The following is a 27796-nucleotide window of genomic DNA, read 5'->3' on the forward strand; positions in this document are numbered from 1 at the left end:
ATATATATATATATATATATATGTATATGTATATATCTTATCGAGGAACCGTGTTTTGCAAAAGCTTTAATATTTAGGGTGCCTACATTTGCTAAATTAGTATTTTACGATTTAAAAAGAGGTAGAGAAACCAACAACACAACAAGACAACACACTCAAGCACACACATACACACACACACACACACACACACACACACACACACACGCAGTAATAGAAGACAACAATTACCGATTAAATGAAAATTTTAAAATGTAGTCCTTAAACGCATAAAAAGATGTTTTGTCAAAACATAAAATAAACAACAACAACAACCACAAGAAAAATGAAATAAACTTATTAAACAAAAAATATATCCATTCGCGATTTTTCAAAATGTACACAAAATAAAACAAAAACAAACTTAAACAACAACAAAAAATTAACAAAAAAAAAAAAACAAAAAAAAAATACAAATGAAAAAAAAAGCAAACAAAAAAATTGTATTTCGAGATATGAATTTTAAGAATGTTTATTAGATTTACGATTTGTTATTTTGTATACATATATATATGTATGTAGTATAAACTGATCTGATTTTTTTTTTGCTCATTAAGCATTTACCTCATAAGAATTCCCACTATTTATAGCAAATTTACCATTACATAAATCAATTGATGTACTGTTATAATGTACACACACCCAAAGCAAACAAATGAACAACAACAACAACAAGAAAAATTTATAAAAAAAAAATTTAAATAATAATTAACACTACATACAAAGAGAGAAAACATAAAAACAAAAAAAAATGGGAAGAAAAACTTAAGTAAAAATTGTAAATTATTAATTAATGAAGAAAAATTGAAAAATTTTAACATAATAAAGGGCTTTGTATGAAAAAAAAAAAAAAAAACAGGCATGCTCTAATTTGAAATTAACTGGATTTTTATTCCAGCCTTAAAGTCAACTTTGGCTTGTCGCAAAAAAAAATTGAACTTACGTCAAATTTGCTTAAAATTAGAACTTCTCTTTAATCTGGATGTAACATTTGTATACCCCTTAAAGGGGAATTTTGTTCATATGCCAAGGCATATAACAGGCGGAAGTATATATATACTCGATCTGCATGATATCAGTCAAGTCTATTCAGCCTCAGGGGCTATGAACTGGCTGGACATTATAAACTTGGCTCTACTTATTGCCCGTCCGGATTAAATTCAAATCAAGTACCTTGAGCACCCCTCGTAGCTTACAAAAGCTGGTTTTCAAATTAACAATCAATCACAATCATCGATTCGCACAAAATCGATAAAAATCGATATCGGTTGACAATTTGCTGTTATGTCTCGTAGTTTACAAAAGCGAGAGACAACAAACTTGATATGCACAGTAAACACAGAGCCAGAATATGATAACTTCCCGCTATTAAACCCAAAAACAAGTAAGAGGTTCTAGTCGGGAGCTCCCGACTAGGGGATACCCTGAACCCTCTTCTTCCAACATCAAATGCATATATATATTCTATTTTAGAAGCTATATGTCAAGTTTGGTGAGTCTAGCTCTTATTATTTACCAAAATTGCCCGAAAAACAGGATATCGATTTCGATTCTTATCGATTGCTTGGAAACGGAGTAAGTTATCGATTATCGGAAACAAACTCGATCTGCGCAGTCACTAGGAGCACCTACATCTAAATCATTTCAAGTCTCTAGCTCTTATAGGTTCTGAGATCCTTGCGTTCATGCATACGGACGGACGGACAAACGGACATGGAGGACGATCGACTCGGCTATTGATGCTGATCAAGAATATATATATTTTATGGGGTCGGAGATGCTGCCTTCTGACTGTTACATACATTTGGATTTTGCACAAATACAATATACCCTAATACCCATTTTTAATGTGTTCAGGGTATAAAAATGAAGAATGAATGCTCCAGGCTTGAACCTTAGCATTCACACATATTCATCATTCCATATGGAAGCCTTGAAAAGTGCATAAAGATCGGACAATAAACACTGAAGTTAACCAAGATGCTCGTACTGGTATGATCGTCATCGTATGCGTTTGCCGTCACGCTCCAATTGACTCCTGATGACTAATCTCCCTTATACAATTAATTAGTTGCAGTACATTGCATCGGGTTTCGCAAAAACATGCGAGAATGTTTACAAAGACAGCTCGACACTGGGCTTAGGGTGTCTACCAGTCGATCACACCCGACAAGAGCTCTTCTATTTACCCAGATTCATTATCCCTATTTATAGCATTAAATGTTTGTATTCAATTTCCCGACAAGAGCTCTCCCAATTACCCAGATTTATTCCCTTTATTAATCAAGCTTTCAAGGTTTTTGTTTTTTTATTTTTTAATTTTCAAAACAATTTTATTACAATAGATTTTAAATATAGCTTACAGTCAATATAAATAATTCATAATTCATCATTAGTCGAGAATGCTCGACCAGCAACGACCTGCAATCAATTTGATCAAAGGAAATATTCGTTTGTTTAGGTTTTCGTTTTATGTAAGGAAGCAGACAAGAAGAACTTGTCCGCATCTAGGATCGTATTTCAAATCATATTTATATTTTGGATCGTGTTTGAATTGATTTCGAATAATAGTGTTTCGGTAACGGACAGTTTTAGCAGGGCCTTTGGCTTTGTAGTGGCTGCAGGGCCGTATAGCTAGGCATTTAATACATATATACATAATACAATATGAATAATCTCTATTTCGCTTAGTTGCTATTGCCACACAGATTGTAGAGCTTCTGCCGGAAGAAGCCCATCTTATTCGACTTCGCTTGAATCGCCCGTTTCGCTGCCAAATCGCTTTTGAACAGAAGCCAATCCCGACGAGTCTCCGGATTGGATGGTCCCCACTTATCGCTCGGTTTTAACGAGGCCATAAATGACTGCAAGCAAGGAGCACAGTTTGTAATATTTACAACCATCCAATTGTATATATGTCTAGCTTACCTTGGAGAAGCTGTCATGCCTATGGGTTCTGATGTACCACCAGCCCCAAAGTGGAAACTGCGCCGCGCCCACAGCGAAGAGCACCCAGCCGGCAACTATGTGTAGAGATCTGATTAGATTTAAGTCAATTAGGTCTACAATAGAGCTTACCATCTCCGGCAACGGGAAAATAGGTGTCACTGTATTTAATTGGCGATATGGTTACCATTGAGTAGATGAATATCACAATCATCATGACTGGGGTAAAGAACGACCAGCATATGCGCCAGTACAGTGAAACCTTCTTGTTGCTCATGAATTCGATATCATCGCAAAAGTTTTGCAGGCCTTGAAAATAGACGGATAGATTGATAGATAAAGATTAGATATATAATAGATATTATTAATTAGTCTATGCTGCAATTAATCTGCTCTGCTTCCAAAATTGTCTACCTCCAAAATTTTCAAAAAAGTTTTCATTATCGAACCAACCCCGTTCTTGGTAAAAAAAAAAAAAACGACGTGATGTTACCCATTTCCAATCATTTTGCCAATCGTACTGTACTGATCCTAACGAGTCCAAAATGGTATAAATTTCCAAAATCTGATATTATTTCGCCGAGATATTCCGAAAAATCATCAAAAAAGGTTAACGTTACAAACGAATCGTTTTTTGGTCAACAACTTTTTTAACCCATCGATTTGTCAATTTGAATGTCAATAGTAGGAATCCGTTCGAATACGGATATTTACCCGAGATATTCAAGAAAATCATTAAAAACTCTTGATTTACGAATCGACCCCGATTTTGGAAAAACGTGTTTTTTTTCGATTTGGTTCAAAATTATGATTTTTTCAAGCTTATTGAAAAAACTTGATGTAAGCATCCCTAAGCTCCAAACTGTGAGAAAACATTATAGAAAAACTTTCGTATATAGAATCCGATTTTTTTTTCAATTCTCAATGTTAACAATATAATATTCCCAAATTGTAGTGATTCTCTTGCTCTTGCAGTCTTCGATAGTTTCGAAAAACCGATTGTTTTCGATTCTATAGAATTTGGTGTGGAATATCGAGAAAGAAAAGCCGGTTTTGCATTGATGCATCTCGTCGTCCTGATACAGACTATATATACCTATAATTAGATGAGATTTTCGACAAATCGATAGTTATCGATATTATAGAATTTGGTAAGGAATATCTAGAAAGGATGACTAGTTTTGCATAGACGCATCTCATCGTCCCAATTTGGCATATATATACATATGTAAGCCTAGAAGAGGAGGCGCAACAATGTCGCCGGGAAGATACATTTGCGACAGTATCTATATGAATACGATCCAAAGCAATGGCATTTTCGCCACAAAACTTAGGCCTTTAAATATTGTCTTACCGTATATCCAAACGATGCCCGCCAGCTCGAAGATGGCCAATATGAAGACCACATAGGTGCCACCATAGAAATCCACCAGCGTCAAGATCCATTGGCCGCCCTGTTGCAAGCATAAAAAATCTTAACAAATGCGCTCTGAGCCAACACTTCAATCAGAAACTTACCGGCGTTACATAGACCAGACCCATAAGGAAACCACAAATGGATGTGGCCATCGCTACCTTCCAGTACTTGCACGTCTTGAACTGATCGCATATGATCGTCACAATGGTGCTCTGCAGAGCCACAATCGAGCCAATGCCCAGCACGAACAGCATAAAGAAGAACAGCGCAGAGAAAAGCTGCGGCACAGCCTGAAATTTCGATATGGCATCCGGATAGGATATGAACGCCAGGCCGGTTCCACTGCGCACCACATCCCGTATATTATCCACCTTCAAATTATGCGCCAAATTGCCAAGTATGGCAAATATCGTAATACCACCCAGCAGACTAGTCAGCGTATCCAATGTGGTCACAATCATGGCATCCCTGTAAAATGTTTGATTAGAGGTAGGAGTTAAGTGTATGGATTTCAGAACCAAACTAATAATAGAAGATTTTTTGAATGACAATTTATAGTCGTGATCTGGTACGAGTCCGAGTACTATCTAACAATTTGATGGCTTCCTACCTTTAACAGTTCCTAGTTCCACAAATCGGAGTGCATTTTTCATAATGGGTGAAAAGATATCAAATTCTATTCAGAGGGGTTTCTTAAATCATCACAGTAAAAGTGGATTTTACGAAAAGTGTGAAACACGTCTTAAATGAACTGTCACAAAGTTCTTCGAAAATGGGAACACGCGATTTGATATATATAGTAGATAGATATGTGAACAGGATATAGGGTAATTTCTGTTGCGTACACACCTGTAAATGCCATGATCGAAGCGATTGTAGGAGGCAAACATGATGATGGGTCCACAGCCGACAGCCAGTGAGAAGAAACACTGAACGACCGCCTCCTTCCAGACGGTGGGATTCAGCAGTTCACCCCATTGGGGCTGCAGAAAGAATATGATGCCATCGACAGCACCCTCCAGGGTGACAGCTCGGCCCAGCAGCGCGAACAGCACCACATAGGGGAACAGTGCCAGGAAATAGGCTGCCTTCCCGGAGCTCTTCACGCCGCGCATTATGACCAGAAAGATGACAACCCATGAGACGAACAGCGCAATGGTTAGCTTCCAATCGGGCGCCCCGATGCCGTCAGTTATATCCGATTTCTCCTTAATAACCACATTGCTGAAAATTATGCGTAAATTTGTTATTGAACACTTAAGGGCTACTTAAGACATTCTGGCTTTTAATTTCTTCGCAAATTCGCTTGTGAATCTGTTTTACTCAAAAACGTTTCTTCGTCTCATCATTTTGATTGAACGTAAAAATATCTCATTGAGGTGTTAATTTATTAATTGATTGATAATATTAAGATGTCAATATACTGTGAAAAATACTAAAATATTGGGTCAGTTGTGGTCCCGTTCCGGCTTACACATTCGACTCAAATTCACCATAGTGAACAACGTTTTCTCTGTTTTAATTGTTTTCTTTACGTGCAACTTTCTGAGAACTTCTCTTGTCATCGATTTTGTTTTCATAGTTATAGATCGTTCCGGCTTACGAATTCGAGCCCAAATCGCCAAAATTGTGAGTTTTTGAATTCGAATTAAATAACCTCATTCTTTTGTCTTTAATTTTAAAATGAAGCTTTTCCAAGCTATTCGCAAAGTTTGCTCCTAAGTTTCTACTTACAGAAAGTAAAGCTCGGAGCTGCTCTGCAGCTTGGTCACATTGGTGGCGCTTTCTGTCGCACCACTCAACGCAGAGCTGGCATTGGTCAGCAAGGTCTCCACATATTCCGCTGGCCTAGAGTTGACACAATTGGCCCAATCGTCCCGGCAATACGACCAGGGCAGCTCCGATTGAAACGAGACGAACAGATAGTAGACGGTCAGGGCCAGCAGGGATGAGTAGTAGGTGATAATGCAGATCGTGGCAAAGGCTTGGCCATAGCCCACGCCCATAAATGATGGGCATATGGACCAGATCTTAACGGTGCCCTGACTCGTGAACTGTCCAATTATCATCTCCAGATAATACATGGGCTTGCCTGATGATATACAATCTTAATTAGCGCGAGATTCGAAGAGATTAGCGCAGTCAAGGAACTTACCGATCAGAAAGAGCACTATAATATAGGGTATAAGAAATGCGCCGCCTCCATTCTCATAGGCGGTAAATGGAAAACGCCAGACATTGCCTAGGCCCACGGATACCGATATGCAGGACATCAGGAATTCCAGGCCATTCGACCAATTCGTGCGCTCAGGTTCCTTTTTCTGTGCCTCCTTCTCATTATTCTAGCGGAGTTGAAAGAATCAGAAGAGGAACAATATTACGAGTTTTTAATGATATTTTTTGATTGATTCGCATATATATCATTTCATAAGCTCGACTAGCGGATACCCTAATCTCCTAAAAGAACACACACTCCATGCTTTATGCTTGATTCCTTTTAAGGGGAATAAGGAGGGCCTACAGTATATATTCTTAATCCGTATAGACTCAACATTGCTTTTTACCAGAAAGTGAAGTATTTTTATTCGATGAACACCATAGAATAACCCATATGCCAAGTTTGGTCTAAATAGCTGAATATTTTTCGAGTTATGCTGAAAGAAACAATTCTCAAAATGGATATTTATCGATATTATGGCAATAGGAGACTCGTTCTGTCTATGATATTCGAGAGTATATATATGAAATTTCGAATAGCTAGCCGTCTTTTAGTTTTTGATTTTTTGAATCAATCAATATATATATAATTCATATGGTCGGATATGCCCCTTTCTGCCTGTTACAAAACTTTACATCCACTTTTAGAGATTAATCGATCGTAATACCCATTTTGACTATCTGACTATCTAGTTTCTCTGGCATCATATCGCATGCCATCTGATATTCCCAGTTTATCTAGTTCCTCCCATATCATATCGCATATCATCTAGTATTCCCATGTTAGCTCACAAAATTTGCTGGAATTTGTTTTGGGTACGCTTTGCATAAGCCCGTCGCCCGCCAGATGTCAGTCAATGTTATCGCAGCTAAACATGATACATGATTTATTTAGTGCTGATGTGTTGATGTTTGCACATAATTTCCCAGACTCCAGGGTAAATATTTGGGTCCATTGCCTGGGCAAGCAGTCGGCATGCCAGTGCGTAATGTTTAATTTGAGAATCTGTTCCACACAAGTTGGCAATGGGCTGGGAATGCGCCAAGATAACCCACCCAGTCACATAGCATATATATTTTACTATCCAACCATGACACGATATTTGGAGAATGTGCCAAAATTATAACATTTAGCTGGAGAAGTTACACAAGACTTGCCCTAGTTCGAGATGCCCTTGCACTCAATTGAAGCTGATTGGAATTAAAAAAAAGGAAAACTATTTTAGAATATGAAAAGAGAAAACGCAAAGAAACCTATGCCAAATATCGCATAGATAGAAGAGTTTATCTATAACAACTCGACTACGGATACTGATAAAAAAAATATATATATACTTTATGGAGTTGGAGATATCTCAAGGGTATCAAAAATTATATACTTATATGCCGACCAATGCCGAATTCTAAAGATAGTTTCTATTGCAACTATAGAAGTTGTTCTCTGCTTTGATTATATTTGTTTTATTATTTTTTTATAAGCTCAATAAAAAATTGTGTATCTACCAAGTTTTATCTATTGGCTTATAAAAATAATTGAAAATATGTGTCAAGATAAATATTTCATTTGCTGCAGAAATAAATGAACAAGCGGAATGAAGATATCCCGTCACCAGCGCTTAGCTGGATACCTTAGACTTGCATCTGCAGCGTTTGTGCTTCTTCTTGCTCTGGCCATACACCTCGGGATAAATGCATGCTTAAATAACTCGGGTATTTCTGGAGCGATTCCCATAAAATTTTCACAGCTTAAATATGCCACTGAAATGTTGTAGTATACCAAGGTGCAAGGATCTAACTACAAGTAAGAGGTTCTAGTCGGGAGCTCCCGACTAGGCGATACCCTGAACACTCTTTTTCCAAAACGACATTAGTCCGCGCGTTTTGGAACGTCATATCTCCGCGCGGACTTATGTCGTTTTGGAACGTCATATCTCCGCGCGGAGTTATGTCGTTTTGGAACGTCATATCTCCGCGCGGACTTATGTCGTTTTGGAACGTCATATCTCCGCGCGGAGTTATGTCGTTTTGGAACGTCATATCTCCGCGCGGAATTATGTCGTTTTGGAACGTCATATCTCCGCGCGGAGCTATTACCCGAAAGCTATTACCCGAGATCTATTCCCCGGGGTAGGTTCGAGTATCAAAACTTTTTTAATATTTTTTTTGAAAATCTCGGGTAAATATAATCTCATTTTAAAATGTTATACCTTTTTGAATGCGTACGGATCCCTACTATCATATGGCATTCATTAAAAAAAAGTTGTTGGCCAAAAAACGTTTCGCTTGCAAAGTCCACATTTTTTGGAGTATCTCAAGTGAGATTCATTAAATAATGCTAAACGAAATACTGTCCCAATCGAGCTCTCTCCACTGGATTTATTCAAGCCATATAAATAGGTAGCTTTACCTAAATCAATATACTTACTTTGCATACCCAAGCCATTTGCATGAACATAATATTAAACAAGTAAGAGGTTCTAGTCGGGAGCTCCCTTTTCTTCTTCCAACATCAAATGCATATATATATTCTATTTTAGAAGCTATATGTCAAGTTTGCTGACTCTAGCTCTTATTATTTACCAAAATTGCCCAAAAACAGGATATCGATATCGATTTTTATCGATTGCTTGGAAACGGGGTAAGTTATCGCTTATCGGAAACAAACTCGATCTGCGCGGGAACAAGGAGCATCTACATTAAGTCTCTCTGAGATCCTTGCGTTCATACATACGGACAGACGGACGGACGGACTGATGGACAGACAGACGGACATGGCTAGATCGACTCGGCTATTGATGCTGATCAAGAATATATATACTTTATGGGGTCGGAGAAGCTTCCCTCTGCCTGTTACATACATTTGGATTTCGCACAAATACAATATACCCTATGCCCATTTTTAATGGGTTCAGGGTATAAAAAGGGCAGCCTATACGAAAACCTACATATCAAGTCTGGTATTTTGTTGGTATTCAAATCGAAATATACGATATTCTGGAAGTGGAAGTAAACTTCCAGATATGATAATGAGATTATATATATATATACATATATTCAAGTTTAGCTTCATGCCTGTTACATACGTTTGCAACAAAACATCGTACCCTCGAAGGGTTTAGGGCAATAGGTGATGTCATATAAGGCACTCATTATACGATATTTATAACTTAGTTGACACACAGAACATTAACTTCTCTAATAAGCTAGCCACTTTGGGCAGTGGGTACTTTGTGCCATACTATATAATGGGGTATAAACTTTAACCGTGTACTACCAAGACGTACCTTGATTGAAGCTGAGCCGCACAGGAAATAAATCGCAGTTAAATGATTGAGATATTTGATTTATGAACTTAACGATAAGATTACAAATTTGATGACAACAACAGCTGTAAAATCGCGTGACAATTAGTCAAAGTTTGTCGATAGAGAAATCAAAACAGAAAATCCATAAAAATTACACAGCCCGGGAAAAACTTTGCCCGAACTTTGTTTTAAAACTTGGCCAAGCCGTGCCAAAAGTTGGGTAATTACCCGCCGCATACCCAGCACATCAACATCATCCCACAAGTTAGAGTTAGGAATTGTTACTAAAACACATTAACTAGGTAAGAAAACAGAATAACAACAATAGTAGCTGCGGATCGGATCGAAAATAACAAGATTTGACTAATGCACACAATTATGACGATGCATTTATAACTATTTAAAACAAGTAACCGTGGACTGAGCGAGGCGGCGCGACTAGCAGCTACCCTGTAACCAGCGCACATTAGGCGGCGCCTATTCTTTTGCCTCGTCCACAGCTCCGATCTGTTGAAAACTGATTCTATAATAACAACGTTAACTTTTGATATGAAAGGAAGTCTGAATTGAATAAAAATGAAAATCGTAGGCGTATGTCTTTTATAGTTACACACATTTCTCTCTTTTTGAAGATATAAAGTTGCACTGATCTGGCTCTTATTTATTTTGAAGATCACTGAGATCTTGTGTTGTTCAGTACACAAGGTTATATTGAAATTGTAAACATCTCTTGTAAATATCTCTTTCTCTCTGCATATATATATACATATATATTTGTATATATGTGAAAGCCCACAAGATATTGCAATATTTCCTGTGACACGTGCTGTGCCATTATTTTGATAAAGCAAACAAGCCGAAAGACATTCCACTGTACATTCAACTTCAGTAATAAAAAACACAAAAAACAAAAGCAAGGTTCATTAAAAGTATTTATTTATTTTGTTTTTCGGCATCTTTGGCATTTAACTGTGGCCCTTAAATGTTCAAGATAGTATCTGTAACCGAACAAGAGAGACGGTAAGATCTATAGATCTTACTAGATATTTGCACAGACTTTCTGGGAAATACGAAAAAGCTGTCTAAACAATTATAAAACATATAAGTAGTAATACATTATTAATAACTCGTACATGATATACGTTTAGATACCAATTTGAGTCATATCGCATGTGAATATGTTCATGCATCCAGCTGAACTATTGTGAGTCGGTTCCGGGGTTTCTGTTTGATTCATAAACTGGTTTTTTTTTTTTTGATGCTTGCAATGCAATGCAAATGTGTTTAACCAAATGGCAAATATTATCAATGGGCATCGCCGTGTGTTAGGGCAAATCCAATTGCAATTTTATGGGAAACTTGTGTTTTACTTGTCATACCCTGTACCCTGCGCTGGCAGTTGGGTATATTGCTGTTGTGCATGCTCATGCTATAGGGCAGAAGATGGCAGTCGTGACATCTTCAACGAAATACATTTATCCTCTCGCTATCTTGCTTAGTATTATCTCCTCTGTTAAACTCTCACTATTTTCTTCAAATCGATAAATATCGATTTTTAGCTTTGGCTTGTTTTTGCTAGATCTCTACAATTCTACAGCTTATATAGAACTTCAAGGTTGGCATAAAGCCAAGTTTTTTGGCTCGCAAACTAAGCGCTTCAAACAAACTACAAACTAGTTGTTTTAGAATCAGTTTTTAGCAGATCGAAGCTGTGGAAGAGGCAGAAGAATAGGCACCGCCTAATGTGCGCTGGTTACAGGGTAGCTGCTAGTCGCGCCGCCTCGCTCAGTCCACGGTTACTTGTTTTAAATAGTTATAAATGCATCGTCATAATTGTGTGCATTAGTCAAATCTTGTTATTTTCGATCCGATCCGCAGCTACTTTTGTTGTTATTCTGTTTTCCTACCTAGTTAATGTGTTTTAGTAACAATTCCTAACTCTAACTCTGGCTGAATACGATCTGCAAGGCACTTGCGATGAGCTTGATGAAATGCAAACTCCCTTCAATATGAATGATCACAGAGTATAACAAGCTCAGCTTGATTATATAAGAGATATTTTCTGCATAGACACACACAATCAATAGACAGGCAATATCACATAAATATCACAACGATCTACATAATTAAAAGGTTGCATTTGTTGTTATTAAATGCAGTCAAAAGCGAACGCATTGAAGGTGGGAATATTATGTATATAGATCGATTAGGCAAGTAAACAATGAGATCTCCAACTCTCTAATAGGCTGAGCTTGATTCGTGTTTTAATTATAATAATAAAAATTTCAATGTGAGCGCATAAAAACTAAACCGCTTCACATAGATAAGAAGATAGAATGTGACTTAAATAGATAAACAGATCAGTTGGATTACCTAATTTGTCTAATATACATAATATATATATATATATATATATATATATATATATATATATTTGAACTGATATGAAGATAAGCCCAGAGAGCATCTATTTAAGCAGATTTCTTGCCTGACACAAAACGATTTATGCTGGGCAAATAGAATACAGCTCAGCTACAAGTAGATCGTAGATCATAGATCGTGATATATATGCATGCATATATATATATACACATATATATAAACATTTGAGCTACTAGAGCTCATTAAAAGAACTGAAGAATCTCTTATAACAACAACAAGATCGTTAAATGGAGTAATATTTCATAATTGAAAATTGAGAAGAAATTTAACTCTTATTTCGTAGATTGCCTTAAAACATGCCCAAAAACGGCCATCGATTTTCATGGACAACAAGTAAGAAGTTCTAGTCGGGAGCTCCCGACTATGGGATATCCTGAACCCTCTTCTTCCAACATCAAATGCATATATATATTCTATTTAAAAAGCTATATGTCAAGTTTGGTGAGTCTAGCTCTTATTATTTACCAAAATTGCCCGAAAAACAGGATATCGATTTCGATTCTTATCGATTGCTTGGAAACGGAGTAAGTTATCGATTATCGGAAAGAAACTCGATCTGCACAGGCACTAGGATCACCTACATCTAAAATTTCAGTCTCTAGCTCTTATAGGTTCTGAGATCCTTGCGTTCATACATACGGACAGACGGACATGGAGGAAGATCGACTCGGCTATTGGTGCTGATCAAGAATATATATACTTTATGGGGTCGGAGATGCTGCCTTCTGCCTGTTACATACATTTGGATTTTGCACAAATACCCATTTTTAATGGGTTCAGGGTATAAAAATATCTGATTAGAATTTATAACATGTATGTATCATAATTAATAATTCGAAATAAGGAAAAAGTTGAATTTTCATTTGGGAAAAGATATGTTGCGTGTCAGTCTATAGATATACAGATGCTATATATGTAGACAGAAGAGGGAAGAGTTCGTAGCGAGGTTCAGATAAAACACGAATTGCAATTGATTTGCATTTCTATGACTTAACATTGAATTCACCGTTTACCTGAGATCGTTTATTAGCACGGGGAAACACCTCCGTTTATCGTGTGCCAATGTGGCCTAACTGGAGAGAAAACCGATTTTTCACTGCCTACGTCTATATATATATATACATATATTTGCATAATCCGCTTCGAGCTGGATTTTTATTGCTGCTGTTAGTAGAGCTAATAATTGCATAGATCTGGTACTAGATCTGTAACTGGTTGAGTTCGGCTCTTGTTGTTGTTGTTGTTGTGGTTGTTCTCTTCTTATATAGTATGCTATATATATTTTCGGATTGGTATTAGATAAGTTGGCTTGATTTGGCCTGAGGTCGTTTTCATTTATCGCTGCCAATAAACGCCTTAGAAGACATGTGCGTTTTTTGTTTTGTTTTTTGTCGGCCTCAACAATCAAATGATGGTACATAAATTAATAAAAAGTAAATTAAACAATCCGCCAGATAAATTATAGCAGGTATTCCATATGCTTTAGGTTTCTTTCTCTTTTCACACTTTCCGTAATATTCAATCACTTAAGTGTCGAGAGCACTCGCAGCGAGCACTTGAGATCAGTTCGGTGTGGGCTAATTGAAAATGCAGCTAGCTGTTCAGGTGGCTGGAAAGGGCAGGTGCAAGGTGGCAGGTGACAGGTGACAGGTGGCAGGGGGCAGGTGTTGCTTGTCTTTAAGACATGCGGAACTCGAACTACATAGAACCTGGAACTGGTACTCACATCTGGCTTGTGGCTGCTGTTGTTGTTGCTGTTGTTTGGCTGTGCGCCGGCATTGGCTCCGTTTTGTGGCATTGTCTTTAATTCCATGTTGCAAGGTAAATTTACCAATTTTACACCTGTTTGGGTATTTTTTTTATGCACTGCCGCACATTCAATAAGCCATGCGATGAACAAAAAAATAGTTAAATAATAATAATGCAATTACAACAAACACCGCGTTAAAGTTTATAATTTTGTTCAAGTGCGTTTTTTTTTTGTTTTTTGTTTTTTGTTAATGAGTCGCAATGAATAAGCGACTGCATGTGATAATAAAAAAATCAAATAAAAAAAACAAAAACACAACAAAACAAAAGCTAGTACCAAAGGCCGTTCGAGTCGCGCTTATTTATTTATATATTTAATTTGTTTTATTTTTTATTTAGTTTTTTATTTTTTTTTTTATATTTTGTACTTTTTGTTGAGCTGTGATGCCGTGAATGCCACGGCTAGAACTGAGGCAGCAGCGAGCTTTGAGCGCTTTAAGAACCATCACAACTAGCAAAACCCCAACAGAACTCAGCTCGCACAGGTGGAGGGCGCTGGCCGAGGTAGAGGTACAGCTGCAGGTAGAGGTACAGGTACGTTTGTACGTACGCTTGACTAAGTGCGTTGGGTACAGCTAAGGGTACAGGTACAACTTCAAAAAGTTTTATCAGCTCCCCATCGTCATCATCGTCATTGTCAATATCGCCATCGTCATCATCATCATCATTCCATCAAAACCAGCCAATCATCAGCCACACAATGTAGCGCCTGTTACAGGCAGAGCAAGAGAGGGACAATGAGTGAGCGTGAGCGAGAGCGAGAGCGAACGAATGGAAGGAACAGTTAGCAAGGGAGAAGGGTAGCGAGAGTGAGAGCGCGCATATAGCGGTTGTTCTGCAAACAACTGTGATTAGGATTATGCGAGGTGTTTCAACAAATCGGAGCGTGACGCAAATTGACGCATTTCCGCTTAACTAAAAATTACCCTCATTTTCAGTTGAGAAATGCGCATATCTGCTCGACTAAGAGTTACCCTGTGCAGTCAAGTCTAAGAAAACGTAAGTACGATCGTCGTCTTTTACATACACACATACACTTATTTGTTTGTTTGTTTAGCTGGCTTAACGTAGTAAAGCAGACATGCACGACTAGCAGCTACCCTGTGTGAAATTCGAAAGTTATCAGAACATGCACATTTGAGATCAAATACGTATGTAACACGCATATGATTCGCTCAACTAGAGTTATGTGAAGAATGATGATGTGATAGACGTGTGGATACCCTGTACACGACTCTAGACTTATCAAACCTGCATTTGTGTTCTTATATACTGTCAAAGCAGAGTTTACTTCAGTGTAATTGACACACGTGCTCGACTTTAAGATACCCTGCATAAGTAAAGCATATGTATATGTATTATCTAAATGTCATGAGCGAATAATGCTCGACAATATATTACCCTATTCCCAATTCTAGAAGAAGCAAACACACATTCGGAACAACATGCACATACCTAAGCATAGCTTATTTGAATGTCATGAGTAGCCATGCACGACTAAGAGATTCTCTGTACTCAAGTTTTATGTGCCCAAACACGCAAACGTTTGCACATTCATACCTATGCTCGATTATGGGATACTCTGTACTTACAAAACATTCACATTCATAGTCGGATATATGTATGTATTTACAACGATGGTTAGTCGAAAAACATGCTTAACTACACAATACCCTGCACTCGCACATCTGTTTGTTGATTCTCGTGTTAATGGTTATAATGCTTAATGTATCGGAACATTCCCTTTCCGACTGTAACATACCGTGCTAAAACCTCATAGAAACCCTTTTAATTTTTACCCAAATCGACAAAAAAAAAACAAAGGGTTACATCTCGTTTTTTCTCAAAATCCACATTTTTACCCAAGTCGACAAAAAAGCTAGTGGTTACACATCACGGGGTTACATCACAAAAATTCCAGATATGAACTAGTTAACGAAATAATTTACTATATCCAGTCCATACTGTAGCCTGTGCCACTAGACGTCAGAGACATTATAAAACCAATTCTCCGATAAATATTATGCAGCTGTAAATACCCCGATATACAAACATTAGAATTCGATTTGTTACTTCCCCATGGGCGACAGCAATAATCAAGTTCTCTTCAAGCAGTCATATCCATGGAAAAGAACCCGACTGCAGACAAAAGCAATTCATGCGCGCAAGAAGTTGATACCAAGTTTTATAAGCATTGTAAACTTGACCTTTGCCACGTCTATTACGCACACAATTGAGGTAACTTTTCAGGCTGTTTCGAAGTATTAGTAAAAATGTACGTTTATGTATATATGGCAATGACAACTAAAAACAAGTAAGAGGTTCTAGTCGGGAGCTCCCGACTATGGGATACCCTGAACCCTCTTCTTCCTACATGAAATGCATATATAGATTCTATTTTAGAAGCTATATGTCAAGTTTGGTGACTCTAGCTCTTATTATTTACCAAAATTGCCCAAAAACAGGATATCGATATCGATTTTTATCGATTGCTTGGAAACGGAGTAAACTAACTCGATCTGCGCAGGCACTAGGAGCACCTATATCTAAAATTTCAGTCTCTAGCTCTTATAGGTTCTGAGATCCTTTGGCTCATACATACGGACGGACGGACGGACAGACAGGCGGACGGACGGACAGACGGACATGGCTGGATCGACTCGGCTATTGGTGCTGATCAAGAATATATATACTTTATGGGGTCGGAGATGCGGCCTTCTGCCTGTTACATACATTTGCATTTTGCACAAATACAATATACCCTTATACCCATTTTTAATGGGTTCAGGGTATAAAAAACCGCCTGAAAAAAGTCATCCAGCGTGCCAAAGATTAAACAAAAATTTAGAAATGTTGATTGAAATTGTCTTCCAACATAAGCTTCATTTCCCGGCGATAGAATACGGAAATATTTGGCAAACATAAAACTCATTTTTCGATCGATTCTTTCTAACAAACTCTATGATATTGTAATCATATGTTGATTCACAGATAATGTTACAATAACTACAATAATGACATATCGCCACGCGAAATTATGTCGTTTTCAAACTTGATATCTCTGCGCGGAATATCTGTCGACGTATGATCTGTAGATCTGTAGACATCGGCGGATATATGTCGCTATAAAACGGCATAGTCTCGCCATAATCAACGTCGGAGAAAAGCGATAACATTCCGCAGACTATGTACCGCCCTAATGTAACGGAAATGATAACATTACAGCCGAATTAACAGCGTCACTTTAACATTTGGAAAAGTGTTATAGAAGAAACGAAATAAATAGAAATATATATGTTTAGATTTTCAGTAGTTTTTATTTTTAATATAGTTGCTTTAATTTATATATTTAGTTAATAGCTAAGTTTTGTAAATTATTTTCACTTGAATATGTCTATAAATTAATTCTTAATTGTATTTATCGTCTCAGCATTACTAAATTAAAGAACGAAAAAAAATATATATTATATAGAATAGATAATAACACGATAACTAGATGTTAAATTTAGTTTTAATATGTGCTCTACATCAACTTATTATGCATGTGTGTGTGTGTAGATGTATGTGGTTGTGGTTGTGGGTGTATTTATGCTTGTGTCAGTTAATCTGTTATCAACAATTGTACAAGTGAACAATTTTTTACATCGAGAAAGTAAAACACTTAAAAAAAAGAAGAAGAAGAACATTGACAACTTGCGTATAATTGTAATAATAATCATAAGCATAATCATAATAATAATAATCATAAGTAATATGTAATATGTAATTTATATGCTACACATAAGTATGTATGCTATATATGCTAAATAATAAGTATTATTTTATATTCAAAATCAGACAATGAAAACAATTATCATAAAGCGCCGCACTCTTTACAATTTCTACAAAAATTTGCACTACAATTTTTTTTTGTTGCATTGTTTTTTTTGTTTTTTTTTGTTAAATTTTTTGATTTTTTTCGGTTTTTTTTTCTTTTGTTGTATTTTGCGTGAGCGAATGAATTGCAGGAAAAATGGGGGGGGAAGGAAAATAAAAAAAATGTATAAATTAAACGGGGAGAAAAACAAAATTAATTAAAAACAAAATAATATTAAGAACAAAATGACACGCCAAGTCTTATAAGTGGACACATATATAGATATATATGTATATAGATGGGTATATAAATATATACATATGTACGCATATATAATTATCATCACTTGTACGTAGACTTTGTTTTTGTTTTGTTTTGTTATGTTTTTTATCAATTAATTAAAATTAATTAGCCTTTGGGCAAACGAATTTCTTGCAATTAAAATATAAGAATCAGTTAATAAATATATAGCGTGTTGTGTGTGTGAGGTTGTGTATGTCTGTGTGTGTCTGTGTTGCGTGTGTGTGGTACGATAAACACATACATATACATATTTTGTTATTGCTTTCTGCGATAGAGACACATATTCAACTCATAGCAAATCTTTGTTTTTTCTTTGTGAACTATACATATAGATATGGGGCTGTTTAGCTGATTTTTGCTCCGCTTTTTCTCTTTGTTTTTCCGTTTTTTTTCTTAGCTGAGAGTAAGTATTTTGTTTTTCTTTGAAATACATATACAAAAGGCATGATATTTAACTCAAAATTTTTGTTTTTTTTTTTTCTTCCATTTCTTTTTGTTTAATTTTTTTTTTTTTAATAAAAAAAACCCTTTGGCTTGCGCAGAGAGCAGAGTTTAAGATAAGCCATTATCATTTCCATAACTATGTATATACCCTACATATATGTATATATATATACATATATTTGCATATATATTTCTGGTATCCTTTAACGAATATCTGCCGATTTGTCTGTTGTGTTAGTTCAGTTGTTGTTTCTTTTTGCAAGGGGCGTATCCGTCTTTTATCTAGCCTGCCATTTTTTGTTTTTTTTTTTTTTTTGTTGATTTTCTTTCTTTTTTTTTTTTGTCACTTTTTGTTTAAAAAATAATACACATTCTTGAAATATGCTTGTACTATTCGTGGATTGAGTAATATGATAAATCAAAATCATAAATAAAATTATTGCTATATATGACTGAGCCAAATATATTTCTATTTTTAAGTGAATAAACTTTGGGGGAAAAAAAGGAAGAAAAAACTGTTGAATTATATACAATTGACAAGATTTGTTAAAATGAAAAACTTTCTGCGCTTTATGCTATTTGGGAGAGAGTTACTTTTAATACATAATATAATATACTTTATATAAAGTATTTTTGTTGAAATTTTGACTTTTTTCTTTAGATATATGTATTAGAAAAAACCAAAAAAAAAAAAAAAAAAAAACTATTTACACTAAGTATTACTTATTATCTGAGTATGGTAATATCTTAAGCGTTTCGTTGGTTGTGTGTGTGTGTGTGTGTGTGTGTGGGTTTGAGTGTGTGTTAGTGTTCTGTGTGCGTGTGTGTGTGTAGCCCAACTCAACTGCCAAAAATGTTTGTTTTTTTTTGTGTTTTTTTCCAGTACAAAATCCTTAACATACACAGGCGAGACGAAACTCAGCCAACTCGAAACTCCCCTTAGGACTATAAACATTATAACTAATCTAGTTAGTTTAGTTTAGTTTAGTAAGTGGTTGCCTATATGCGGAGATCAGCTATGGATCCAGAGCTCAACAAACAAATCGAAAGAGGGCATTGCAATTTTTGTTTTTCTTTTTTTTTTGTATATGATCATCGATATGATGTCCTACACATACATATATATACATATGTTATGTGGGCGTGTGTAGAGGTGTGAGTGTGAGTGTGTGTGTGTGAGTGCGAGTGTGTGTGAGTGTGTGTGTGTGTGTGTGTGTGTCTGTGTTACATGTCTGTATATGCATGTGTATGTTTCGTATTTATATATAAATACGGGCTCTAGGCTCAGTCGCGTTCTACAACTTTTTGTTTTGTTTTGTTTTGTGTTTTTTGTTTTCCATTAGTTGGGAGCATTTCTGCATTTTGGGACTTTAACTTTTAGCTGCTGATTAAAGTTGCTGTTGTTGTTGTTGTTGCTGCTGCTGCTGCTGTTGATGTTGTTGTTATTGTTGTAGCTACTATAATTTATGTTAAAATTTCCGTTTTTGTTGTTCATGAAGGCTGTTAGTCACGCATCTCGACCCACTTAGCGAGATTTCTGGCGACAAGTTCCTTATTGATAAAAATAACATTCTGCAAGGAGAAAAATCAAATTGATTAATACGAATCATTGATAGGAAACGCAATAAATTCACTATATACATATATACTTCAACAAATGAAAAGCTCTCAATTGAAGTAAATACATAGCTTACTCTACAAACAACTACAAACAACTATATTCATATGTTGATAACGATGCGATGCATTTATCGCGCTTGACAGTAGCTTTAAATGTTTTGACACACGAGCGAGATGCAAGAGATACTGTGCACTCTCTCTACGCTTCGCTTCTCGTCGCTCTTCTCGCACACAACAAGGCTGTGCACTCGCTCGTGCCGTCTCTGTCATTGTCATGCGGTCAATACTTACATTTGGACCTAGAGAAGCAAATAAATAAATTTCTGGTATATTATGGCTATTGTAGCCGGCGACTTGTGCTTGCAAGACAATGCCTTTGGTTAATTTGTTGAGGATATCAGCCGCATCGGCAGACCAGGTGTCATCTACAATAAGATTCAAGAGCAATGCATAAGTAAAAAGTGTATAATATATTGAACAGCGAATAGCAATGCGCTTACCGATTGGCTCGATGTTGGACAGTATGCATTCGGTTGCCTGGAATGGCAGCGTCATAAAGTCCGTGCGTATTTGACGCAGTTCGCTAAAGCTGACATTCATATAGCCACCAAAGTCCAAGAACTTGACCAGACAGCGCTGCTCATCGTCGGCATCGCTATCACAAATCTGTACGCGATACCAAAACCCATTGATGGGCATCACGCAAACGGCACTGATCTCAATTCCCGGCAACTTGGGCGCATCCATGCTGGAATAACTGTCCAGCATGCCCTTCTGTAGCGCATGTAAGGCCGGATGCGATGGATGCAGCGGATGCTGTACGAACACATGATCGCCAGAGAGCACAGCGCTGACCAGCACATCATTGTTGATGCCTTCGATCAGATTTAGCTGTAAATTTTTAATAAGACACAATTTAAAATTCAATAATGTGCAAAATTTGTAAATATCGATTACTAATATGTCTGTAGCGCATCGATAAGTCGACATTTTTGCTATTTGTAACTATGCAAATTATACCGATCGATAATATACGAATGCTTGGCAAAATTTAATCGATTTATGGATTTGCATTCATATTGAAATTATGGATACACTTGTAAGATCGATAGATATGCTAACTGAGCGATATGCAAGTACATATTTTGAGATTTTAGTGCTCTGATTTGATATTTTCTATCGTTTTTATCGATCGTGTTTATCGTTCAATATTTGACGATCAGCATAGTTAATGTTTAACATGCACACAAATCGATTTTATGCAAAAGTATACATTTGTCGATATTCGCCAAAAACATTATCGATCTATCGACTATCGAGCATCGATAACGATAAACATCTATACAGCATATACCAAGAAGTATGTATGCAAATGAACATAATCAGACATATAATAATTCTCTCTATACGATACAGATACAGTGTCCGGCAAGAATTTGACTGGACAGGCTGGCGGCACTCACTTGTAGGCTGTGGAGGCTTTCAGTCGAAAGAGGAACTATGGATTGCGGAAGCGCATAGTGGATTCTCTGCATTGTGAAATTTGGATAGCGTCTGGCTGGCAAACGCTGGCGTATCATGGCCAGCGCGGCATCGATCTCGTTCTCGGTGCCCTCGATGGTGCAAATGCGCAGTTTGCCGGACGAATAACGATTCTTGCTCAATCCCACATTTGCCAAGGTTTTGGCCTTGATTTGATTGATGAACGAACGCTTCCGTCCATACAGCTGGCCGATCAGAACATTTGGAAAGAAGAAACGATACGAGGTCTTCATACGTGTCGTCGCCTCTGAACGCGGCAGGCTGGAACCTTTACCGGAATCACCGGATTGTACACTGCAAATGCTGAGCGATGGACTGGCCGCATCCACATTGCGCTTCTGGTTGCCATTGGCTGCATCGGCTGCGGCAGTCGCACTAACGTCCACATCCACATGCGCATCCTTGGACACAATTGTCTGCTCAACAGCTGAATTATTCTGCTCAGTCTGTTTGATCTGCGCTACATTGGCTGTGCCTTCTGATTGTGTCTGTGGCTTTGACTGCTCCACAACAGCGGATGCAGCAGCTGCAACCGGAGCTGGAGCTGGAGCTGGCGCAGTAGCTGTTGTTAATGTATCCAACTTTTTGTCCGCATTGCTCGGCTCACAGTTGTTATTCGGTTCGCACTCCTTGGTGTATTTGCTCTCGAGAAATGAATTCTCTGGCGATATTTTTGGTGTACGCGTAGCCTTGATGACAACCGGTTCCTCGGCCTTTTTGTTAGCCTTGCGATTGTAGAACGAGACGCGATTATTTACCGAATCGGGCAAATCTCTGGGCGATGACAGATTTTCAAAGTCCTCATCAATGGAGCAGAGCTTCTTGTGCTCCGCATCCTGTATCTTTGATTTTAACATTTCCGAATCAACCTGCTGCTGTTGATGCTTGCCCGGCGATGCGCGTCCATTGCTCTGTATTGTGATCGGTGCCGATTTCCCATATAGCATTGTATTTGGACTCTCCTTCTCATCGATATTGTTCATCGAACCGCCACCGCCACCTCCGCCGACGCTTATGTTCATCGATTTGGTTGCATTTGCTGTACCGTTCCCATTGCCAGTGGGCAGTTTGCCATTTAGCGACTGCACACCGTTTACTTTGCGCTGTGTTAACCCGGGCTCGGCGGCTTCTTTAACCGGCTTTCCATTGGCTACGGCGTTCGCATCGTCATCGTTTTTATCTACACGATTTTTATTTCTACGCCGAAACCAAAAGACGCCGAGTATAAATGCTACACCGGGCAGTGACAGATAGAGTAGAGGACGACCGGATACCATTTTCGCTGAATATTGGAGAATCTGCAAGTGGGAAAAACAAAATAAACAGAAAGTATCTATTAAAAATCTGTAATAGGCATAGAATATTCATCATTTTGATGAATATTAATATCTCTACGGAGCATAGCGTAACGATGCAAAACGTTTAAGGATGCTGCTCAATGCAAAATCGGAAAGAAAATGCTCTCGCCCAAATGTGTAAGCGCACGGAGAAAAACCAAAATAAACAACTTGAACGAAGAACGCAAAACAGTGGGAAGCTGAGAAAAACTGGACCTTCAAAACGGCGAAGGAAAAAGAGAAAAGCGCTCTTTAAACAGCTCGAAACGTTTAAGGACAGGGCACACAAAAGAATAGAAACAAATGAAGAGTAAACAAAAAAATAACCCCCCCACCCCATTACAATGACAGGCACACATGTGTTTTATAGATATATATAGAATGTACATATTGGTTAAATAAAGCAATTAGAGTTTCAAGGGAAATATTAGTTATTAGATTATTCAACATTGGGAGTTGGCAAATACATATGTACATATGCATATATTTATATTTGCCCACTAGAAATACTGCAGAAAGTCTATTTGTTTGGGTCGCGACCATCACGAGACTCATTTGGCATCCACATTTGTGTATGTGTGCGCGTGTGTGTGTGTGTGTGCGTGTGTGTGTGTGTGTGTGCGACTGCGTATTTATAGCAACAATACATAATTATAGAAAATCATTCGAACGACAGCGACGCGCAGAGCAAATAAGGTGCAAAGCAGAAACAGAATGCCACGCGGAAGCCACTGAGCATGCGAGCGAGAGCGAGAGAGAGAGAATAAGGGAGAGAGAGAGAGAGCGCGCGCACACACATTCAGCGTGCAGATCGTGCTAGCAAGTGTGTGAGAGAGCGAGAGCGAGCATTCGTCTAATTTGCGCGTGCGCCAAGTGTCAAGTGTGAGGAAAATGCCGCAACAACAACAACAACAACAAGAACAAACGCAAGCAACTTTCGGCAAGGGAAGAACAAGAACAAAAAAAAAAACAGCAACAAGCATTACGCTTACGGCAATTGTTATGAAATCATTACAAAACGAACGTTGCTAATATAATGAAAATAAATAAAAGCGTCCGTCAAAAGTTAAGCAATAACAATTTGAAACTGAAAGAAAGCCAAAGCAAATCCGAATTCACCTTTAAGATTGTTACACACTGTGCACAGTGGTTGTGGAATTTTCCAAAGCAAAATGGAAAATGGAAAAAACAAAATCACACACAAATTAATTCTTCGTTATTTTCGTTTGGTATATATAAATAAAATAATTTTTTTTTTTTTTTTTTTTTTTTTTGTAATTTTTTGCAGTTCGCAGTTTAAAGTTTTATTGATGGGCTGGGGGGCTTAATTCGTTGAGCTGTAATATTGTAGATTTAAGATTCGTTGAATTGACGCGGCAAATACATATAGACGCCGGGCCAAGCGATTCGAGCGCAATTTCGAGCTTGTTTTCTATGCGTATCTCCGCCGTGCGATGATAGCGCCTCGATATACAAAGGGAAACTACCCAGCAGCGCTTTGAATGTTTTTTCTTCTTTATTTAAATATTTTTTTATTGTTGCTCTGTGGATTTGCCCATCCCCATCCCCCCTGCCCCCGGCCTTTGTGCGCATAGACAGCGTGAGTGAACGGATCGTGTGTAAGTTTCTTCGTTTTTCTATTTATTATTTCTAGTGGCTCTTTCTGAGACATTTGCCATTTGTCGATTGCTGCCAATGCAACCGAACGAACGCCCAAGCCAAACCCAACCCAACCACCCACCCAGCCAGAGGCGCAAACGCAGTGTCAACAGCCTCAAACAAAAATTGATTAAAAATTGAACAGACCGACAAACAGCAGAGAGAGAGAGTGTGCAGGAGAGAGAGAGAGAGAGAGCCCTTCGACCAAGCGTTTCAATGAGCCTCTCTCCCTCTCTCTTTCTTGCGCTCTGTATGTTTTTGTTTTAGGCAAACCTGTTGCCCTGCTTCATACATATGTATGTAAGTGATTGTTGATTCGTGGTATGTGTCTTTTTGTGTGTGTGTGTGTGTGTATTGTTGTTTATGGCTAGACCTAGAAGACACGCACACAAATACATTTGTACGTTCAGTTTGTTTCGTCACCGTTGATAAGCCCTAATCGCAAAGGTCATCCAATCAGGGCCTAGGCGATACGAGATCATTTCTCACAGCTGTGAGAGCTGTCCATCAACAGCTTTCAGTGTCACATTTAACAACGACATGACAGTCACTTTCATTACAATGCAATACGGCACAGTGTTGCCACATGCACGAAATTACCAAAATGGCAGTGGCAGAACAAAATAAACGTTTCCAACACTTATGGCACTTATTAAGCACGAATAGCGTTAAAGCCCTGAAACGTTTATCATCTGTGTGGATATGCGTGTGGCCTATGCAAACAAACATGTTTGACGTTCGCCGCTTGACTTTGAACTTGCAATAGCTGGGCGCCATACACGTTACGACCAGTCCGTCGTCGGGCAGGCAACGTTCAAGCAAAATTTCCATAACATCAAATAGATATGTATGCGTGTATTTATGTATGCACAAAACTATTTTTTTGATTGTCGTTGAACCAGCCTTAGCTGAAATCCAAGGCCTACGAATTGTGTTTAACTCGTTATCAAAAATACACACACATACACACACACACACTATTTCAAAGGGCGCCAGCGTGCGTGAGCGAGAGAGACAGAGAATTTGTCTGTCTATTAATACACGCGCACGCACGCAGTAAAATACAACAACAAACGGCAAACCAGGTGCAACACACATTTAACCGATCTGCTTTACTTTGCCTAAGAGTCCCTCCCACTTCCCCTCCCCCTCTCACACACCAATGACACAACACATTCGCTATAATCTTGGCAACGTGGTTGGCGATCATATGCTCTGCGACAAAGGCGGCGAAGGCATTTTTTTTTTTTGTTTTTGTTTTTGTTTTTTTTTTTTTTTTTTTTTTTTTAGTGCATTGTATAATCGTGAAAATGTGTGATATTTTGATTTCGTCTGTCTTCTTTCGCCCCCCTCTGGCAACACTGACAGCATGTGTTGGGGCGTGTGAGGCGCGCTCTTGTTTCTAGCTTATCAGGAGCATAATAAAGCGTTTGATTGAATGGCATAGTGAAAGCCGTCAAACAACAAACCAAAATAAAACGCACACAATTTCAATTTGAAGAAAATTCTATAGAAAGCGTAACAAAATCATTTCATCAAAAATGACTCAGCCACAAGCTGAATTTAACATACATACATTAATTTTCAAACTTATGTACATATGTACATGCATATGCACACCACAAATGTCATAAACATAGATATATATATATATGTATGTACATATATATGTGCATGCGGCAAGCAGACGGCTACAAATTTGCATTGTGTAATCGCATAAAGAAAACCATAAAAAGAAATAAGGTCCAAGACGTTTAGCACATTGATCCTGCGACTACGACTGCACACACACACACACACACACATAGAGAAGTTGACAGGCGGTATAAATTGTACGCCGCATGTGTTAGCTAGCGACAGCAAAAACAACAACAAGGTGTTGCCACCTATTGATTATGTTGCGCATTTTTTGCACTCTCACACACACAAATACATTTGTAAAAAAAAAAAAAAAAGGATCAAAGAAATGGCAGAAATACGTTGTTTTGTTTTAATTATTACGCATCACTTTACAACAAATTACGTTTGCATGGCACATGCAAGCAATATGACACCATTTTTCTTGCTTCACGTACGCTGTGCGCTCTGCGAGTGTTTTGGCAAATGTTTTGTAGTAGGTTATGTTCCGCGTGTTCAAAATTGCGCTTACCTTTTAAAACCAGCGGGGTAATTAATATATTTTGAATTGCTTTTGAATAAGCTAAGGTGAATTATATTGTTTTTATTATTTTCACTTTTTTATTTGACTTAGATCGACACAAATTTGGAGTGTATTAAAGCAGCACAAATTAAACACGTGTCTACGTCTACCTTTTACATATCATAACATGGCCGGCGTATGCAGTGTTGCCATCATTGTGCACACGAGCCGATAAACACAAAAAAAAATAAATCACTTTCGATCAGTTGTGTACTATTTTTTGAAGTGTATTATTTTTACGAACAAATCACTTTATTACAATATACCATATGGTATTCTAATGCAATTGTTTGCACAAATTGCTAATACGCGTATGAATACAGTTAATCGGGCTAAATGACAACACATGTGTGAACAGTGCTGTATTAAGTAGCAATCGAGGCAATCGATAAATATAGCGTCAACTTTAAATGCCGAAATTATTTATTCTATGTCAAGCAATTATTTGGTTCAGATAAAAGTGATATTTATATTATTTTTATGTATAAGCCAACCGGAATAAGAGTCAAGAATTCTGAAAATAAAATAGTTAAATAAAAAACGTTTGTTATTTTGAAATATACTTTCAATATATATTTATAGCAACCCTGATATCGCAGCTTATGAATCAGCGTTGCCACCTATTGCCAAATTAATCGTTCACTTTGTATTATATATTTT

General features: G+C 37.5%; 2 protein-coding genes across 4 annotated transcripts; both read right to left on the minus strand.

The window, feature by feature from the left end:
* Positions 1–2366: 2366 nt before the first annotated feature.
* LOC115768618 (sodium-dependent nutrient amino acid transporter 1) lies at positions 2367–14494 on the minus strand. Of its 2 annotated transcripts, XM_030713276.1 has the most exons (10): positions 14453–14489; positions 14093–14232; positions 6558–6744; positions 6137–6494; positions 5252–5626; positions 4504–4870; positions 4340–4439; positions 3118–3294; positions 2968–3062; positions 2367–2903 (listed from the first exon to the last, which is right to left on the minus strand). In XM_030713276.1, the coding sequence occupies exons 2-10, from the start codon at positions 14177–14179 to the stop codon at positions 2727–2729; spliced, it is 1923 nt and encodes a 640-aa protein (XP_030569136.1). In that variant the 5' UTR covers positions 14180–14232; positions 14453–14489; the 3' UTR covers positions 2367–2726. The 2 variants fall into 2 exon arrangements, with proteins under 2 accessions (XP_030569136.1, XP_030569135.1); XM_030713275.1 differs by having other exon boundaries at positions 14093–14494.
* Positions 14495–19984: 5490 nt separating this feature from the next.
* Positions 19985–27392, minus strand: LOC115768623 (A-kinase anchor protein 1, mitochondrial). Of its 2 annotated transcripts, none has more exons than XM_030713281.1 (5): positions 27086–27392; positions 21862–23238; positions 20899–21289; positions 20690–20823; positions 19985–20350 (listed from the first exon to the last, which is right to left on the minus strand). In XM_030713281.1, exons 2-5 carry the CDS (start codon positions 23215–23217, stop codon positions 20282–20284), a joined length of 1950 nt encoding a protein of 649 aa, XP_030569141.1. In that variant the 5' UTR covers positions 23218–23238; positions 27086–27392; the 3' UTR covers positions 19985–20281. The 2 variants fall into 2 exon arrangements, with proteins under 2 accessions (XP_030569141.1, XP_030569142.1); XM_030713282.1 differs by lacking the exon at positions 27086–27392 and adding an exon at positions 24397–24517.
* Positions 27393–27796: the final 404 nt, after the last annotated feature.

This window comes from Drosophila novamexicana, unplaced genomic scaffold (genome assembly GCF_003285875.2).
Source record: "Drosophila novamexicana strain 15010-1031.04,08,12 unplaced genomic scaffold, DnovRS2.1 tig00001856-arrow-arrow-pilon, whole genome shotgun sequence".
Taxonomy (NCBI): Eukaryota; Metazoa; Arthropoda; class Insecta; order Diptera; family Drosophilidae; genus Drosophila; species Drosophila novamexicana.